We start from the raw sequence: 18,642 nt of genomic DNA, 5'->3' as shown, positions 1-18,642 counted from the left end.
CTCCTCTTGTACATCATTGTCCGATATTATCTTTAAAACCCTCATGGTACCTATGCCCTTGCCTTCCTGCTTACCTTGAACCTAACCTTTGAAGCCTCCTCTTTCCCATCACTGTTCGAGGATAATGCCTCATTGATTTCATCATTGACTGCTCCCCCTTCTTTGACATCTTGCCAGTTTTGGTCTAAAGTACATCCTTTGTTGTGGGGTTGTCAGTTATCACCTTAACCCTTGTCATCCCTCGATCTTTACCTCGAGGCTTACCATGTACCCACATTTTAAAGCTTCCTCTCCCATTTCAGTTCAAAAGTGTTGTCTTACCCTTCCCTGCTCTTGTTCGTTCCCTATTCCTCTGTCGAGTTGCAAGTCTTGTCTTAACTCGATCTTTTGGTGTGCTTTTGCCTGTTACATCCTCTACCTTTGTGGTCACTAGATCTTCCCACGATGCTTATCTTATGCCTACCTTTTGAATTATCATCTTTCCCATCTCGATTTGAGAAAGGTGTTTTACCTATCCTGACCTTGGTTGCATTCTCTCCATGTCGGTTACCATCATTTCTTTAGCTCCATCCTTTATTATGCTCATGCCCCAATCCTGCATGTCTTATTACTCCCCTTGCCTTTCGATGGCCTTATAGTAGTTTCCCCTTGGTAAGGGAAGACCACCATCTAGTTAACATTAACGTGTAGCAACGAGATGTGTGTTGTTGTATGCTTGTGTTGTTTGTCCTTGTGTTATGACTGATTTGGTTCTTTGTGCTGAGTGTTGATGTGTTGTGGCCCTTGGTCCGCAATGACATCAATCCACTAGCTGAGTGCAATAGAGTTAGGTAGTTGAGTGCTCTCCCTTTCTCTCTTTAATCCATCTATGCTTACCTTCTCTATCTATACCCTTTCGTCTTGCACTTGCCCGATTGGCAACCTCCAACCTCTCTTAATCAGTCAAGATCAAAATCGACAACATCTTCACCCAGTGCGTATCAACGCTCCTGTTAAGGGGGTTAGCCGCTAACCCCAATGACGACAATGCGATCAACATCAACCGACAAGATTGAAGTGGCACAGCGAAAGCGTGTGTGGGTCCTAACCCACAGGTCCAAGAGATCCTCAAGAATTGCATCGATCGGTCTCAAGCATCTAAAGGTCAAAGCAACCAGTCCGCAAGTTAAGCTAGCAGAGTCAAAGTTAACTCAAAAAAAGTCATGAACCACCCATAAACCAACCTCGTTTTCTTGCTAGCTTCTTCTTGAATCTCGGGGCGAGATTCGTGTTAAGGGGGTTAGATTTGTAACACCCTGAATTTGGGGGTATAAAATTTCTTTTCTAATATCCACCAAATTCAGGTGTTACCCTCTTCACTTGCTTTTCTTCTTTTTTTCGTTTCTAAATAATTGATATTAACTTTATTATATATATATATATATATATATGAGTTTTTGGCGTAGCAAAATAAAATCCTGGAGAAACTTTGATTGTTGCATTCATGTTGTTGCATAGTGTTTATGAGTGCAAAGGTTTTTCAAACTAAATCGAATTATCTTGATTTTGTTTCCGAATTTTTTTCGGGAACCTTCGAAACGTTTCTTCAAGTATTAAATATGAATTTTAGTCTCTCTAATATTAATTAAATACCTAAAATTTAGTATTTGTGAAAACTACAAAATCTTGGAAACTCGATAATATATATATATATATATATATCTTCCTCTCGTCGAACCTGTCTGAGATCTCGTGTCCTTTTTTGCGAGATCACCGAACCGCTTCCTCTCGCGAACAGCATGCTGCCCGCGTCGGCTATCCTCGTTATTTTGGGTCGCAGACCAGCTCTGACCGTGTTCGTCTAATTTTATCTAACCTGCCTAAGTCAGTCTGTCTTACACTGTCAAGCGCAATTGTCTTTTTCGCTCGGTCACGGTCACCTCATTTTTCCTCGCCCCGTCGCGCAACGCCCCACGCGTCGTGCGCGCAACCGCCTTGCTGCACCCCTCCTCTATATATACGCACACATCCCTCCTTGCAACCCCTCGTCTTCCCCCAGATCCAAACTGCGCAGGAGCAGGCACCCCGACGGTTACTCGGCGCAGGTGAGCCCTCCCCCTCTCCTACGCTCCCTCTGTTTTCCCCGGTTGAGCGATTGTGCCGTGGCCATGTCCCAAGCAGGTTGTCTTCAATCCATGGCTGCCTTCCCTTCCCTGTTCTTCCCTGGTTCAGTGCGTAGGGAGCAGTGCTCTCCCAGTCGGCCCCATTCCCGCGGCTCTGCGCGGCTGGGCCCGCCTGAGCGCCCCATCTCTCCCCTCGATGCGGCACGACTGCAGTAGAGCTGCTGCTGCTGCCATGGTCAGTGGGACGAGATCCCCTCACGCCGCGCTAGCATCGTTCATACATCTGTCGGCCATTGCCGAACGCAGCCGTCGCGCCACCTCGCCCGGCAGGCCCTGCTCCGGCGACCGCCGCTCCACCTGCGCAGCCTTGCCCGGCAGACCCTGCTCCGGCGACCGCCGCTCCACCAACGCAGCCTCTGCCCGGCGAGCCCCGTCGAAGCCCCCACGCGCACCCTGACCGCTTGCGAGCTCCGCCCTGACCGGCGATGCCATTTCTCCTCCTCCCTGCCACCATGCGTGAGAACGAGCGACATCTGGAACTGCCACCATGCGTGAGAACGTGATTCCTGGGGGAGAAGAAAGAGGAACCGTTTCCTCTCCCTCACACCAAATCCCATGCCACCGATCTTATGTGGCCACGACTTCGTAGTCCTTCACGTGGTTAGCTTTGGCCAATAGAAACACGACACGTCACATTAAATCCTAGAATTTCTAAATACACATTATAGTTTGTTTCATAAATTTGTCCCATGTCGCTCACGTTGTGTTAATTCCGTAATGATGTCAGGTGCATGTTAAAAAAGAGATTATTTCAGCATAACACATGTTTTAGATATTTACTTATTTGTTTGTTTATACTATGATTATTGAAATAGCAATTTAATTAAAACTAATTTATAGTCTTAAGTTGCATTTTTATACATCAACATGATTATTTCTAACTCAAATATTTTGTAACAATATTTGCTTAGTGTAATCGGGTCGTGTTTAGCAATTTCCTTATGTCTCATCGTTTATAACCCACAAATCGTTATTCATTCAATATATAATGCGTCGTAAACCTATTTCGACTCGTTTCAGTCGTGATTAAGTTCGTAACAACGTCGATTTTGTATTAGTAACGTATTTTGTCACGTCACAAGTTTATAATTATTTAATTGGTGGTTCATTCTATACATATTAAAAATGACATTCTAATTAAAACTAGTTTATAGATTTTAGCTCGCGCTTTTATAAATAAACGTTAACTTGATTAATACCAACTTAAGCGCTTTTCATTTAATACTGGTTTATTATAAACATGTTATTTGTTAACGATTATCACGCGGGTCGCACGACGTCTGCTCGTGATAATAAATTATTTTGCTTATAATCACTCATGTTAATAACTCTAATTTATTAGGTCACACATTCTAATTAATTTATTTAATGGTTGCTCGACTAATGTTTATTAGATTAGTATTCCAATTAAATTAAATATATAGTTGCCAACTTGCGCTGTTATAAATAAATATTAACATGGTTAATACTAACTTAAATACTTTTATTTATTTGATACTTGTTTAGTTTAAACACGACATCTAATTAGTCTTTCTTCGCCCGTCGTGTGGCCTGTTCCGCATGCGGTAGCATGCTGTTTTGCGTGTCATTCGCGTGCTGCTTGTACGTCGTCGTTCGTTCAAGCGTTCGCACCACATGTATGGTTCGCGTGCTGTTCGTGCGCATCGTCGTGCGTCAATCGCACATGGTCACGCGTTGTCGTGCGCGCTGTCCGTGTGCTCCTTCGCGCGTGTCGCGCACGTTGTTCACGCGTGTTATGTGCGGCGTCGTGTTGTTCGCTCGGCGTTCACGTATGTCGTACATGCTGTTTCGCGTGTCGCGTGTTGTCCCGCGCGATATTAAATTGTTTGATTATAATCACTAATGTCAATTAATTAACTATTTGTTTAATCGTCCACTATTAAAATAGTAAGTTAGTCAAAGCTAAGTAGTAGTTTTAATTTATTTTTGAGATGATAATGTCAATTCATGTAATTATAATTATGTCAAACTAATATTCTAATTGATACTTGTTTAGTGTAAACGCACTAACTTCTCAACCATAGCTTCGAGTTCGACGTTTCTTTTCCTCGTGTGACCGTAGTAACGCGTTCCTTTTCGTCTTGCATGTTTTATTACATTTTATCTTGTATGGTGTAATGTTCTTATGCATATATATATATATATATATATATATATATATATATGTTTGTTTGTTTGTTCCTGTTTGTATTCGCTTCGTGTTGCGATTAGATCACAATTCGTTTCCGAGCTTCGAGGGATCGAAGATCAAGAGTTGGCGACCAAGTGATCTGGTTCTTCGAGTTCTATGAGGCTGGAGATCCTGAGCATCTGTTTGGTGAAGGCAAGTGTCCTCTGACCCATTATGTCTCATTTACTTTATAACTCACTGTCCCGCATACTATGAACAACCTAAGGATTTACTAGCTTTCTATTTACCTTGTCCTTGATTTACCTTTTGGGTTACTATGGTTAGCTTCATGCTAGCGCTTTACTTTAATCAATGAACATGATGAGATACAATGATGATACTATGGTTTTATTCTGGATATGATGATATACTTGTGGCATTTAAGGGGACTCAGGGTGTTTCCCGAGTACCTCTCCGTAAGGACCTGTTCGTTGAGAGACCACCCGAGATAACAGTGCAGCCATGAGGGTGAAATGGGACGCCCTTAGCTAATTAATTAGAGGAACTAGAGGTGTAGTTGCTTCGCCGTCATGCCGTCAATGGGGTCCAGGCACAGTGCTTGCTCTGCCGAGGCTGGGTGCCGAGGTTCTTTCGTTTTGCTTTTGTTAGTCACCCCCCTGCGGGGAGCGGTACTGTGTTTATCAAACTGGAGAAACCTAACGGGTGGCTATAACCTCTAGGGAATCTTCGTAAAAGCTACGTAGTGATACCCTGCCGGACCACCTAGGAAGTGATCAATGGGGAGTCATGATCCCCGGGCAAAATGGGAATCACAACTCATGGGTAAAGTGTGCAACCTCTGCAGAGTGTTATGAAACTGATATATCAGCCGTGCTCACGGTTAAGAGCAGCCTTGGGATCCTCTTTGATTAGAGATACTCTGGATACACCTCAGATGATGACTTTAGTGATGATGGTTAATGATGGTGACTTATGATGGTGACTTTAATTATGAATTCTAGTATTTCCTCTCTGAGGAGGTACTTTTTGGGATTATAACTTGGGTTTTATGATAAAATACGGCTTCTACTAACAATAAATACCTGACCAACTAAAAGCAACTGCTTGACTTAACTCCACATAAAGCTAGTCCACTACAGCCAAACGGGACATTTGTTGAGTACGTTGATGTGTACTCACTCTTGCTTTCACAAACACCAGGTTGCCTTTGGTGCAATCTATGCTCAAGTAAAGAAGAAGGAGAACGGTGTTGAGGCGGTTCTCCAGGAGTTCCAGGACTTTGACGAGTTCAATGATTAGGCTAGCGACCTCCCCCAGTCAGCTGCCTGTGGTGGGTTGTTTACGTTGGCTACGTTTCGATTCTGTGTACTTTGATTTATATATGTAAATGACTCTAGTCTGTAATATTATTACTTACTCTTTATTGTAATTCGAAGCATTGTGCTATGATGAGTCATTTATGTAATCGTTGTGTACGTGAATTTCTGATCCTGGCACGTACATGGTTCGCATTCGGTTTACCTTCTAAAACCGGATGTGACATAAGGACGCGAAGAAGGCTCGGGCCCGCGAGCGGATGCGGGCTCGGGACGCCTTGGAAAGGCTCCGTCGTCGGCAGGAGAGGGATGGGCTCCCGAGGGAGCCGTCGCCGGAGACACCTGACGACGACGATGAAGACGATGATGAAGACGACGATATGGCTGCCCGCCTTGGCCTCAGCCCAGATCTGAGGCTGGGCCAGGGGTTGTCAAGCCAGCCCCCGAGCGGGCTGGTGCCGTCGGTATCCGGGGCCGGGACGTCGGGGTCCCGGTCCGAAGAGCGGGGGCAGACCGAGGGGGTACTTGACCCCTCGGCCGAGGTAGTTGAGGTGACCCCGGGGAGTCAGGCCGAGCTGCCTGTTCCCCGAGAACCGTCGCCCGTGCCGACTGCGCAGGAGGGCGATCCTCGGGTCGTCGTGGCTGCTTTTGGGCAGTCCGTCCCTCGGGTGCCTCGGGCGCCCGAGGCGAGGATGGTACCGAAGCCGGCAGCGGGGCAGACCTCGGTGGTACCCTCGGGGATCGAGGTTCGAGAGACCTCCCCACAGGCACGATTGATCATGGCTCGGAGTGGGTAAGTATCTTAGGATATCTTCGTCTTGGCTCCTCCTTCGTATGTCCCGATCCTGATTTTCCTTTTCTCCTTAGCAAGCGGAGGCATGGTTCGACCGGTCTGGCTCCCCGGAAGGTCCTCAAGACGGCATCGGCTTCTGCAGCTAGTGCCGCGTCGGGCCTCGCCGGCCAGCTGACCTCCTCGCAAGACGCCCCACAGCGGGGGGCTCAGGCGGCACCAGTTGCCGTGGGGCGAGCTCCAGAGGCTGACTCCTCTGTCGAGGCGGCCGTCGCGTTGGGCGAGGCTGCCGACGCGGCCGTGGCCTCGAGCCCACCAGACATGCTGCCGGCGGTGGCACCGGATGCTGCTGAGGCTGTTGCCATTCTGGCCGTGGAGCCACCCGTCGCCGCCGATGCTGAGATGGCCGAGGCGTCGCTACTTGGTGCCTCAGAGGAGGGGGGCGCGGACCCGCGACCCGTCCCGTCGAGCGGCAGCCTTGTCCCTATGCGGCGCAGTTCCGACGGGCGGCGCCAGTTGCTTCGGTTCCGGACCCGTGGGGCCTCGGATCCCCTCTTCGTTCTTGACGACGAGCGGGAGGAGCAGTCTTGGGACGGGATTCGTGAGTGTGCCGAGGCAACGGTGGGGTCGCTCCGGTCGACCTTGGAGGTCCTTTGCAGGGACGTTCCCAAGATCCTCCAGGTAATGATTTCAGGCATACTTTTCACGTGATTAAGGCGTTCTTTGTGACGCTCCGCTTCCTTCCCTCAGGATCTGACGGATCTGAGGGCCGCCAAGTCGTCGTTCATCCGCCGCGAGGTCGATGTCTGGGGTTCGCTGCGGTCCCTGAGGACCACGCTTGCTAGAGCTACCGCGCGCCTCTCCAACAGAGCGCCGAGGTGGCGAACCTTCGGTTGCTCTGTGTCGATCTGGGAGCAGAGGCAGCGGCGGCACGCGCAGAGGCGCAGCGGCAACAGTCGGAGCTTGACCAGGTCACCGGCGAGCGGGACCAATCTCGGGGCCGGGCCGCCGAGGCCGAAAGCCGGGCTGAGGCTCTTGGAGTCCAGTTAGCCGAGGCATCTGTTCGGGCCGGAGCCCTTGCAGCAGACCTAGCCGTGGCCCAAGCCGCATCCTCGGAGCAGCGTGCCCGAGCCGAAGGTATGTCTTGGCTGTTTTAAGATTTCGATTTGGCTTCGTTCCTCAACTCGTGTTTGAAGTCTTCCGCTTTGGCTGTTCGCAGAGCTCGAGTCTGCCGTTGATAAGTCCGCCAAGGCGCTTGCTCAGGCGGCCAAGCAGAGGGAGGCCGACCACGCGGCCATATCCAAGGCCATCTCGGCCTTCTGTCGGGTCTTTGGCTTTGACGACGTCCCCTCGGGAAGCTCCCCTCAAAGTCGCCTGCAGGCCTTGGGTGACCATGCGCGTGGCAGACTCCGCGAGGCGCTGCATCACGGCGTCAGGCGGGCCTTCGCCGTGCTCGCTTCCCATTATGACGTGGATCTAGAGCGGGTCAGCGAGGGGTATTGCCTCCCCGACGAAGATGAAGCCGCCCTGGCCGAAGTCCAGAGGCTCGACGCGGTCGCCGCGGGCCCAAGCGTGGTGCTGGCAACCACCTTCGAGGCAGAGATCCTCCCGCTTGTGCCGTTGTCCGAGGCCGGGGCGGATCTTGCCGAGGGCGCGACTCCTTCTCCGGGCGACGCCTGATTCTGCCGGAGCAGTTTTCTTTGAATGCATATGCGTCTTTTGCGGCCGCCGAGGCCCGAACACCTTATTATCGTAATATAAGGTTGTGTTTCTTTTCCTTCCGTTTTGCGTATCCGGACCCGTTCGTCAGTAGCAGGGTAGCTTGCCCAAGTAAGAGTCATTTTTCGTGGTAGGCGACGAGTGAGGTATCCGTATCCTAGAGGCGTAGGAGTCCTTCGGCTCGGTCGGCCTTGCCACTTACATGCACCCTTATTCGTTTCTTGGGGTCCTGTTACTGATATAGCCGGGAGACGCGAAAGCCTTTTTGATGGAAGACTTTTTTCGAGGAAAATTTTGACGCAGAGGGGGTTCCCCCCTTCTAGCCCCCAAGGGAGGGTCTGGCTTTGCTGAGGCAAGGCTGACCCTTCCTTGATGGTTAGACTTTGTACGCGGACGAGATGTACGAACAACTTGAAAACATCTTAAGGGTAGAAGCGACGTAGCTGTCGGATGTTCCAAGCGTTGCTGTAGACCTCGCCTTGACTGTTGGCCAGCTTGTATGTCCCGGGCTTCAGAACCTTGGCGATGACGAACGTCCCTTCCTAGGGAGGCGTGAGCTTGTGCCGCCCTCGGGTGTCTTGTCGCAGCCGAAGCACCAAGTCGCCCACCTGGAGGTCTCGGGACCGAACCCCTCGGTCGTGGTAGCGTCGCAGAGACTGTTGATACCGCGCCGAGTGTAGTAAGGCCATGTCTCAAGCCTCTTCCAGCCGGTCCAGTGAGTCTTCTCGGTTTGTTCGATTGCTTTGGTCGTCGTAGGCCCTCGCCCTCGGGGAACCGTATTCTAAGTCTGTGGGCAAGATGGCCTCGGCCCCATAGACTAGAAAGAACGGTGTGAAGCCCGTGGCTCGGCTCGGTGTCGTCCTCAGACTCCAGACCACCGAGGGGAGCTCCTTCATCCATCGCTTGCCGAACTTGTTGAAGTCGTTGTAGATCCGTGGCTTGAGTCCTTGCATAATCATGCCGTTGGCATGCTCTACTTGCCCATTCGTCATGGGGTGAGCCACGGCGGCCCAGTCCACCCGGATGTGGTGATCCTCACAGAAGTCCAGGAACTTTCTGCCGGTGAACTGGGTGCCGTTGTCGGTGATGATGGAGTTCGGGACCCCGAACCGATGGATGATGTTGGTGAAGAACGCCACCGCCTGTTCGGACCTGATGCTGTTTAGGGGTCGGACCTCGATCCACTTGGAGAATTTGTCGATGGCGACCAGCAAGTGCGTGTAGCCCCCGGGTGCCTTCTGCAAGGGACCGACGAGGTCCAGGCCCCACACAGCAAATGACCAGGTGATGTGTATCGTCTGCAGAGCCTGAGCGGGCAGGTGGGTCTTCCTTGCGTAGAATTGACACCCTTGGCAGGTGCGGACAATTCTAGTGGCGTCGGCCACCGCGGTCGGCCAGTAGAAACCTTGTCGGAAGGCGTTTCCAACAAGGGCTCAAGGCGCTGCGTGATGGCCGCAAGCCCCCGAGTGTATTTCTTGTAAGAGCTCCTGGCCTTCGGCGATGGATATGAATCGCTGGAGGATGCCTGAGGGGCTGCGGTGGTAGAGCTCCTTCCCGTCCCCCAGCAAGACGAACGACTTGGAGCGCCACGCCAATCGCCGAGCTTCGGCTCGGTCGAGGGGCAGCTCTCCTCGGTGGAGATATTGCAGGTACGGGGTCTGCCAGTTTCAATTAGGCGTGACCCCGCTCCGCTCTTCCTCGACGGGCAGTGCCTCACCCTCGAGGGCCGAGGGTGCCTCGGGCTGGGCCGAGGCTTTCTCGGGCTCGGCCGTGTCATTGGTCTTGACTGAGGGTTGATGTAGGTCTCGGGAGAAGACGTCCGGGGGAACCGTTGTTCGCCCCGAGGCTATCTTAGCCAGCTCGTCCACAGTCTCGTTGTATCGTCGGGCGACGTGGTTGAGCTCGAGCCCGTAGAACTTGTCTTCCAGGCGCCGAACCTCGTCGCAGTAGGCTTCCATCTTCGGGTCGCGGCAGTGGGAGTTCTTCATGACTTGGTCGATGACAAGCTGCGAGTCACCGCGAGCGTCGAGGCGTCGGACCCCTAGCTCGATGGCGATGCGCAACCCGTTAACCAGAGCCTCGTACTCGGCCACGTTGTTGGACGCCGGGAAATGGAGGCACATCACGTAGCGGAGGTGTTTCCCGAGGGGTGAGATGAAGAGCAGGCCCGCGCCCGCTCCTGTTTTTATCAGCGACCCGTCGAAAAACATGGTCCAGAGTTCTGGTTGGATCGGAGCCGCTGGAAGCTGGGTGTCGACCCATTCAGCCACAAAGTCTGCCAAGACTTGGGACTTGATGGCCTTCCGAGGGGCGAACGAGATTGTCTCGCCCATGATTTCCACCGCCCACTTCGCAATCCTACTCGAGGCCTCTCGGCACTGGATGATCTCCCCCAGGGGGGAAGGATGACACCACAGTCACCGGATGAGACTCGAAGTAGTGCCGCAACTTCCGCCGCGTCAGAATCACTGCGTACAGCAGCTTCTGAATTTGTGGGTAGCGGATCTTGGTCTCGGACAGTACCTCACTGATGAAGTAGACCGGCCTCTGGACGGGCAATGCATGCCCTTCTTCTCGTCTCTCAACCACGATCGCGGCGCTGACCACCTGAGTGGTAGTGGCGACGTAGATCAAGATGGCTTCTCCGGCAGCAGGGGGCACCAAAATGGGCGCGCTGGTGAGGAGCGCTTTTAGGTTCCCGAGGGCTTCCTCGGCCTCGAGGGTCCAAGTGAAGCGCTTGGTCTTCCTTAAGAGGCGGTACAGAGGTAGGCCTCTTTCGCCGAGGCGCGAGATGAAGCGGCTCAGAGCCGCAAGGCATCCCATGACCATTTGTACGCCTTTCAAGTCCTTGATGGGCCCCATGTTGGTGATGGCCGCGGTTTTCTCCGGGTTGGCCTCGATGCCCCGCTCGGAGATGATGAACCCCAAGAGCATGTCTCGGGGTACTCCGAAGACGCACTTCTCGGGATTGAGTTTTATGCCTTTCGCCTTGAGACACCGGAATGTCGTTTCAAGGTCGGAAAGGAGGTCGGAGGCTTTCCTCGTCTTGACTACGATGTCATCGAGGTAAGCCTCGACCGTTCGACCGATGTGTTGGCCGAACACGTGGTTCATGCACCTTTGGTATGTCGCACCCGCATTCCTCAAACCAAACGGCATAGTAACGTAGCAGTACATGCCGAAAGGTGTGATGAAAGAAGTCGCGAGCTGGTCAGACTCTTTCATCCTAATTTGGTGATACCCTGAGTAGGCATCGAGGGAAGACAGGGTTTCGCACCCAGCAGTGGAATCCACGATTTGATCGATGCGAGGCAGAGGGTAGGGAACCTTCGGACATGCTTTGTTTAGACCAGTGTAGTCTACACACATCCGCCATTTCCCTCCTTTCTTTCTCACAAGCACAGGGTTGACAAGCCATTCGGGATGGAATACCTCTTTGATGAACCCTGCTGCCATTAGCTTGTGGATCTCCTCGCCTATGGCTCTGCGCTTTTCTTCGTCGAATCGGCGCAGAGGCTGCTTCACGGGTCGGGCTCCAGCTCGGATATCCAGTGAGTGCTCGGCGACCTCCCTCGGTATGCCAGGCATGTCCGAGGGACTCCACGCAAAGACTTCGGCGTTTGCGCGGAGAAAGTCGACGAGCACCGCTTCCTATTTGGGGTCGAGCTCGGAGCCGATCCGGATCTGCTTGGAGGCATCGTTGGTGGGGTCGAGAGGGACGGATTTGACCGTTTCCGCTGGCTCGAAGTTGCCGGCATGGCGCTTCACGTCTGGGGCCTCCTTGGAGAGGCTCTCTAGGTCGGCGATGAGGGCCTCGGATTCGGCGAGGGCCTCGGCGTACTCCACGCACTCCACGTCGCATTCGTACGCGTGTCGGTACGTGGGGCCGACGGTGATGACCCCGTTGGGGCCCGGCATCTTGAGCTTGAGGTAGGTGTAGTTGGGGACGACCATGAACTTGGCGTAGCACGGCCTCCCCAGCACTGTGTGGTAGGTTCCTCGGAACCCGACCACCTCGAACGTGAGGGTTTCCCTTCTGAAGTTGGGGGGAGTCCCAAAGCAGACGGGTAGATCGAGTTGTCCGAGGGGCTGGACGCGTTTCCCGGGGATGATCCCATGAAAAGGCGTCGCGCCCGCCCGGACCGAGGACAGATCGATCCGCAGGAGCCCGAGGGTCTCGGCGTAGATGATGTTGAGGCTGCTGCCTCCGTCCATGAGGACCTTAGTGAGCCTGACGTTGCCGATGACGGGGTCGACAATGAGCGGATATTTCCCCGGGCTCGGCACGCGGTCGGGGTGGTCGCCCCGGTCGAAGGTGATGGGCTTGTCGGACCAGTCTAGGTAGACTGGCGCCGCCATCTTTACCGAGCAGACCTCCCGACGCTCTTGCTTGCGGTGCCGAGCCGAGGCGTTCACCACTTGCCCACCGTAGATCATGAAGCAGTCGTGGACCTCGGGGAACTCCCCTGCCTTGTGATCCTCCTTCTTATCGTTGTTGTGAGCCCTGCCACCTTCCGCAGGTGGCCCGTCCTTGTGAAAGTGGCGCCGAAGCATGGCGCACTCTTCAAGTGTGTGCTTGACGGGCCCCTGATGATAGGGGCACGGCTCCTTGAGCATCCTGTCGAAGAGATTGGCGCCTCCGGGAGGTTTCCGAGGGTTCTTGTACTCAGCGGCGGCGACAAGGTCCACGTCGGCGGCGTCGCGTTTCGCTTGCGACTTCTTCTTGCCTTTCTTCTTGGTGCCGCGCTGAGTGGACGCCTCGGGGACATCTTCCGGCTGGCGGCTCGAGGCTGCTTGTCCTTCCGGAAGATGGCCTCAACCGCCTCCTGGCCAGAGGCGAACTTGGCGGCGATGTCCATCAGCTCACTCGCTCTGGTGGGGGTCTTGCGACCCAGCTTGCTCACCAGGTCGCGGCAGGTGGTGCCGGCGAGGAACGAGCCGATGACGTCCGAGTCGGTGACGTTGGGCAGCTCGGTGCCCTGCTTCGAGAATCGCCGGATGTAGTCCCGGAGAGACTCTCCCGGCTGCTGGCGGCAGCTTCGGAGATCCCAGGAGTTCCCAGGGCGCACGTACGTGCCCTGGAAGTTGCCTGCGAAGGCTTGGACCAGGTCGTCCCAGTTGGAGATCCGCCCCGGAGGCAGATGCTCCAGCCAGGCTTGAGCGGTGTCGGAGAGGAATAGGGGGAGGTTGCGGATGATGAGGTTGTCATCGTCAGTTCCACCCAGTTGGCAGGTCAGCCGGTAGTCCGCGAGCCACAGTTCCGACCTCGTCTCCCCCGAGTACTTGGTGATAGTAGTCGGGGTTCGGAACCGGGTCGGGAACGGCGCCCGTCGTATGGCCCGGTTGAAAGCCTGCGGACCGGGCGGTTCGGGCGAGGGACTCCGATCCTCCCTGCTGTCGTAGCGTCCCCCACGCCTGGGGTGGTAGCCTCGGTGCACCCTCTCGTCGAGGTGGGTTTGACGGTTGCGGTGGTGGTGCTCGTTGCCGAGGCGACCCGGGGCCGCAGGCGCTGTGTTGCGCGTGCGCCCAGTGTGGACCGAGGCTTCCCGCATGAATCGGGAAGTTGCGGCGCGATGCTCCGAGGGGTACCCCTGCCTTCGGGAGGCAGAGCTTTCGGTCCGTCGGATCGCGGCATCCTCCAGGAGATTCTTGAGCTCTCCCTGGATACGCCGCCCTTCGGTGGTTGATGGCTCCGGCATCGCGCGGAGAAGTATCGCTGCTGCAGCCAGGTTCTGGCCGACCCCACTAGAAGCCGGTGGTGGCCTTGCCCTGACATCGTCGGCGATGCGGTGCTGGATGCCCTGGGGTAGATGACGCGCTTCTCTGGCCGGAGCTTGGCCTGCCCATTCCTGCCCGATGTCCCGGCGGAACGGCTCAAGTGTACCTGCTCCCTCGTCGAGCCTGGCCTGCATCTCGCGGATTTGCTCGAGCTGTGCGTCCTGACCCCCCGCAGGGACTGGGACCACAGCTAGCTCCCGAAGGATGTCAACGCGAGGCGCAGGCCTAGGGGGATCACTGTTTTCCGGTATACCAAGATGGTTGCCTTCGCCGGGACCCCCTAGATCGATGTGGAAACATTCACGACTTGGGCCGCAGTCCTCGTCGCCGAAGCTGCGGCTACCATCGGAACAATCAGAAAGGCAGTAGTCGCATGCGGTCATGAAGTCCCGCATGGCACTGGGGTTACCGAGTCCGGAGAAATCCCAACAAAAGTCGGGCTCGTCATCTTCCTCGGAAACCGAGGGTCCGTAGGTCGAGACGGCCGTCAGCTGGTCCTAGGGTGACCGCACACGATACCCCAGAGGGTTTGAACATGCCTTTATAAAAGCGCCCACCAAAGCGGGGTTGCTTGGTGGGTCGCAGCTGGATCTAAAAGGCACGAGATGGGAATCGGTCGGTACCTCCTGATCGACGGGCGGTGACGAAGTCGCGTCAGGGGCAGACTGCACCGTCGTCTCGGGTACGAGGGTGACGCCCAGCAAGTCCTTTGCGAGCGTGCTGGTGTCGTCCGTCCGCTTGGAGTTGGCGTGTTGCGGGGAAACGGCGCTCGTCTTCGTCTCAGACGTGAGGCCGACGCTCGACGTGTCCCCCGTTGAGGCACCGGCGCCGTCGACTTGCTCGACAGCCGACGAGGTGCCGCCTCCTGCTTGGCCTTGGTTGCCCCGCCTCCTCCTCCGTCGGTGGGGGAGGCGACGGGACAAACCCAAATGTTGTTCTTCCGCCACGTGGGGAAGACGTCGTCGATTCCGCCGCCGGCGGGCGGGTTGTCGGTCGCCATTGTCGCTGTCGCGCGGCGGGGGAAGGAGTATTATGTCGTAGCTGCCGTCGAGGGACATGAACTCAAGACTCCCGAAACGGAGCACTGTCCCGGGCTAGAAAGGTTGCTGGAGACTACCCATCTGGAGCTTGACGGGAAGTTGTTCGTCAACACGCAGCAGGCCCCTACCTGGCGCGCCAACTGTCGGCGTTTCGACCCCGGGGGGTCCCTGGACCGACGAGTAAATTGTCGCCGCGTGCCCCAGCCCAGATGGGTCGGCGCGAGACGGAGCACGAAGGGGGGAAACAAGGAGACAGGCGTAAAGGGGAAACCCGCGGCCTTCGTGTTTGTCCTGCGCCCAGGTTGGGTGCGCTTGCAGTAGGGGGTTACAAACGTCCGCGTGGGAGGGAACGAGAGGCTTGCACGCGTCGTCCCGTCCTCTCCGCGCGACCAACCCTCCCGTAAGAGAGCCCTGGACCTTCCTTTTATAGGCGTAAGGAGAGGGTCCAGGTGTACAATGGGGAGTGTAGCAATGTGCTAACATGTCTAGCAAAGAGGAGCTAGCGCCCTAAGTACATGCCGTCGTGGCAGCCGGAGAGGTTTTGGCACCATGTTCATGTGATGTCGTGGCCGTCGGAGGAGCGCCGGAGCCTTGCGGAAGGACAGCTGTCGGGGCTGTCGAGTCCTCGCTGACGTCTCCTTGCTTCCGTAAGGGGCTGAGAGCTGCCATCGTCATGGAGCACGCGGGGCGCCATCATTATTTGTTTACCGGGGCGAGCCAGATGGGACGCCGGTCTTGTTCCCCGTAGCCTGAGCTAGCTAGGGGTAGGATAATGATGGCCCCCCTGTGACGTGGTCGGTCCGAGCCCTGGGTCGGGCGAGGCGGAGGCTCCTCCGAGGTCGGGGTCGAGTCTGTCTTTCGAGGTCGAGTCCGAGCCTCGGGTCGGGCGAGGCGGAGACCGTCGGCTGAGGCCAAGGCTGAGTCCGAGCCTTAGGGTCGGGCGAGGCGGAGTTCGTCGTCTTTCGGAGCCGAGGCCGAGTCCGAGCCCTGGGGTCGGGCGAGGCGGAGTTCGTGGTCTTCCGGAGCCGAGGCTGAGTCCGAGCCCTAGGGTCGGGCGAAGCGGAGTTCATCGTCCGAGGCCGAGACGGGGGCCGAGCCCTGGGGTCGGGTGAGGCAGAGCTTCCTATGGCGCCCGAGGTCGGACTTGGCTGCTGTCGGCCTCACTCTGTCGAGTGGCACAGCAGTCGGAGCGACGCAGGCGGCGCTGTCTTCTTGTCAGGTCGGTCAGTGGAGCGGCGAAGTGACTGCGGTCACTTCAGCTCTGTCGACTGAAGAGCGCGCGTCAGGATAAGGTGTCAAGCGGTCCTTGCATTAAATGCTTCTGCGATACGGTCGGTCGGTGTGGCGATCCGGCCAAGGTTGCTTCTTAGCGAAGACTGGGCCTCGGGCGAGCCGAAGGTGTGTCCGTTGCTTGAGGGGGCCCTCGGGCGAGACGTGAATCCTTCGGAGTCGGCTGCCCTTGCCCGAGGCTGGGCTCGGGCGAGGCGAGGTCGTGTCCCTTGAGTGGACCGAGCATTTACTTAATCGCATTCATCAGACCTTCGCAGCTTTGTGCTGATGGGGGTTACCAGCTGAGATTAGGAGTCTTGGGGGTAATCCTAATTATGGTCCCCGACAAATACCATCTTAGTAGGATCCTTGATTCTATCAAGGTTGTGAAGTTCACGGAAATGTAAGATTTGGGGTCAAGATCAGAATTTTTGGCTTTAGATAGGTGCCATGGTAGCGTGTGCAGAGCGATGGCACTACAACAAGCAAAGGAAAGAGAATGTGTATGAGAAGCGCTTGAGGCTAGGCAAAATGTTTGCCTTCCTTAAAATTGTTATATTGTCGTTACCATTTACGTTACATTTCGTGAACCAAATGGCAACTAATTTGAGACCAACACCGCCATAGCCCGTTTTCCAGCGCACATACATACCACTCATAACAGTGTTCATGACTCATGTGAAAATGGAAAATAAAATACCAGTAATAACAGTGTTCATGACTCACGTGAAAAGGGAAAATAAAATACCAGTCATAACAGTGTTTATGACTCATGTGAAAAGGGAAAAATCAGACTCGAGGTATAGTTTCAGGTTATTACTAATCTGCAGTGCTGTTATTACTAGGCAGGAGTGACTCCATCCTGATGAGATGAAACAGCTTGAGTAATACCTTTGTTTCTCAATGTGGCTCAGAATTATCATCACGAAGCAATGCCACAGTTGACAAGCCATCGAACAATGGTTTTTCATCCACACCACCCTCATTACCTTCCATCGAGAAGAAGTCATGGTGGACTAGACTTTCTTTGAGCCTATGCCTGCTAAGCTTCAGATAAGCGCTCCATTGATACAGGGCCAGCAAACTGCCATTGACACCAGAAATGTGATGCAGATGTTGCCACAGGATGCCTGTTTCCCCTCTTTTAGAAAGCACTAGCACATCTCCTTCCGGGTCCAGCACCGGCAGCAGGGAGAAAAACATCACGTCCAATTTGATCCGGTGGTTCATCGACCAGGACCAGCTCCCGTGATCCTGTAACACCCAAAGATCAACCTTGCCGCTGCGGCAGTGGTACAATCCAAGGGCGCCGCTGTTCATCTGAAACAGTTCAAGAAAGGGGCCCTCCACGGGCGACAGCAGTTGCTGGAAGGACTCGGTCATTGTGTCGAACACGAGCATGTTGTTGACCTTGCCGTTGCCGACGGGCAGCTTTACCGGCTGCCAGTAGATCCTGCTGTCTGCCACGACGTGCGGGTGAAGGTACACCATCATCGGCATCGCCATTACCATATCCCCGGACGCCCACGGCGCGGGAGGTTCTCCGACGCACCTGAGCTCGCGCGACCCGACGGTGTGCACGTGGTACACGGCGTGGCCGTCCTCGGCTCTCTCGAAGCAGCAGAGCACACGGTACGACCTGGACGGGATGTGAGGATAAAGCGCGGAGATGCAATAGGCGCCGTGGAGAAGAGTGAGTGGCGCGCGCTGGCGGGTCGCCGGGTTGCAGATCTGGAGGCCGCCGTTGGCGAGGAGGATGAGGAGGCCTTCGCAGGAAGCCAGCACGTTCAGGTCGTCCCCGTTGGCGGCGGTCCGGCCTGTTGTCCGCGCGATGGGGCGCCGCTCGCCGGTGCGGTAGTCCAGGGCGTCGATCCTCCTCTCCTCGGTGCTCCTGTCCCCTTCAGTGAGGAGCGGGAGCGAGGGCTGGCGACGGTGGTGGGCGAGGAGGAATTTGGCGTCGGAGGTGAGTCGGCGGCACCAGGAGAGGCAGACAGCGCGGCATCGGAGGAGGGGCTTCGCCGGCAGACGGGTTAGGATCTCCCAGATAATGAGTTCCTCGGGGAGCAGGGGTCCGCCGCCGGCCGCTTCTGCCATGATGGTAGCCGCGATTGGATCTGGCAGAAATCGGAAATTTCAAGCCGAACGGATACGGTGACTAGCGGTTCGATCATCCATCAACCGTCGTCCATCGTCGCCAATGGGCTATTTGCTATTTTGTCACTCTCAATTATGGATTTCTCTATTTTACCATCAGACCCATAAATTATATGCACAAATGATCCCATAAGTCATAGACATAGGGTGACATAGTAGCAAAGAGCCCACACTGAGAGTGACAAAATAGCAATTTTTTCGCCGCCAAGAGAGCCACTTCCAGACTTCCTTCGAAGCGCCGCGTGGCCTGTGCCCTATATCC

General features: G+C 55.0%; 1 protein-coding gene across 1 annotated transcript; it reads right to left on the bottom strand.

The window, feature by feature from the left end:
• Nucleotides 1–16,750: 16,750 nt before the first annotated feature.
• On the bottom strand, nucleotides 16,751–18,423 carry LOC100193452 (F-box protein interaction domain containing protein). Its single transcript, NM_001138570.2, has one exon. The coding sequence runs from the start codon at nucleotides 18,318–18,320 to the stop codon at nucleotides 17,127–17,129; it is 1,194 nt and encodes a 397-aa protein (NP_001132042.1). The 5' UTR covers nucleotides 18,321–18,423; the 3' UTR covers nucleotides 16,751–17,126.
• Between the last annotated feature and the right edge of the window lie 219 nt (nucleotides 18,424–18,642).

Source organism: Zea mays, chromosome 2 (assembly GCF_902167145.1).
Source record: "Zea mays cultivar B73 chromosome 2, Zm-B73-REFERENCE-NAM-5.0, whole genome shotgun sequence".
Lineage (NCBI taxonomy): Eukaryota > Viridiplantae > Streptophyta > Magnoliopsida > Poales > Poaceae > Zea > Zea mays.
The sequence above is the reverse complement of the archived record's forward strand: the minus strand, read 5'-3'. Positions and strand labels throughout refer to the sequence as shown.

Excerpts from the sequence above, each read along its gene's own strand:
- LOC100193452 (NM_001138570.2), bottom strand. The coding sequence starts at position 18,320 with ATGGCAGAAGCGGCCGGCGGCGGACCCCTGCTCCCCGAGGAACTCATT.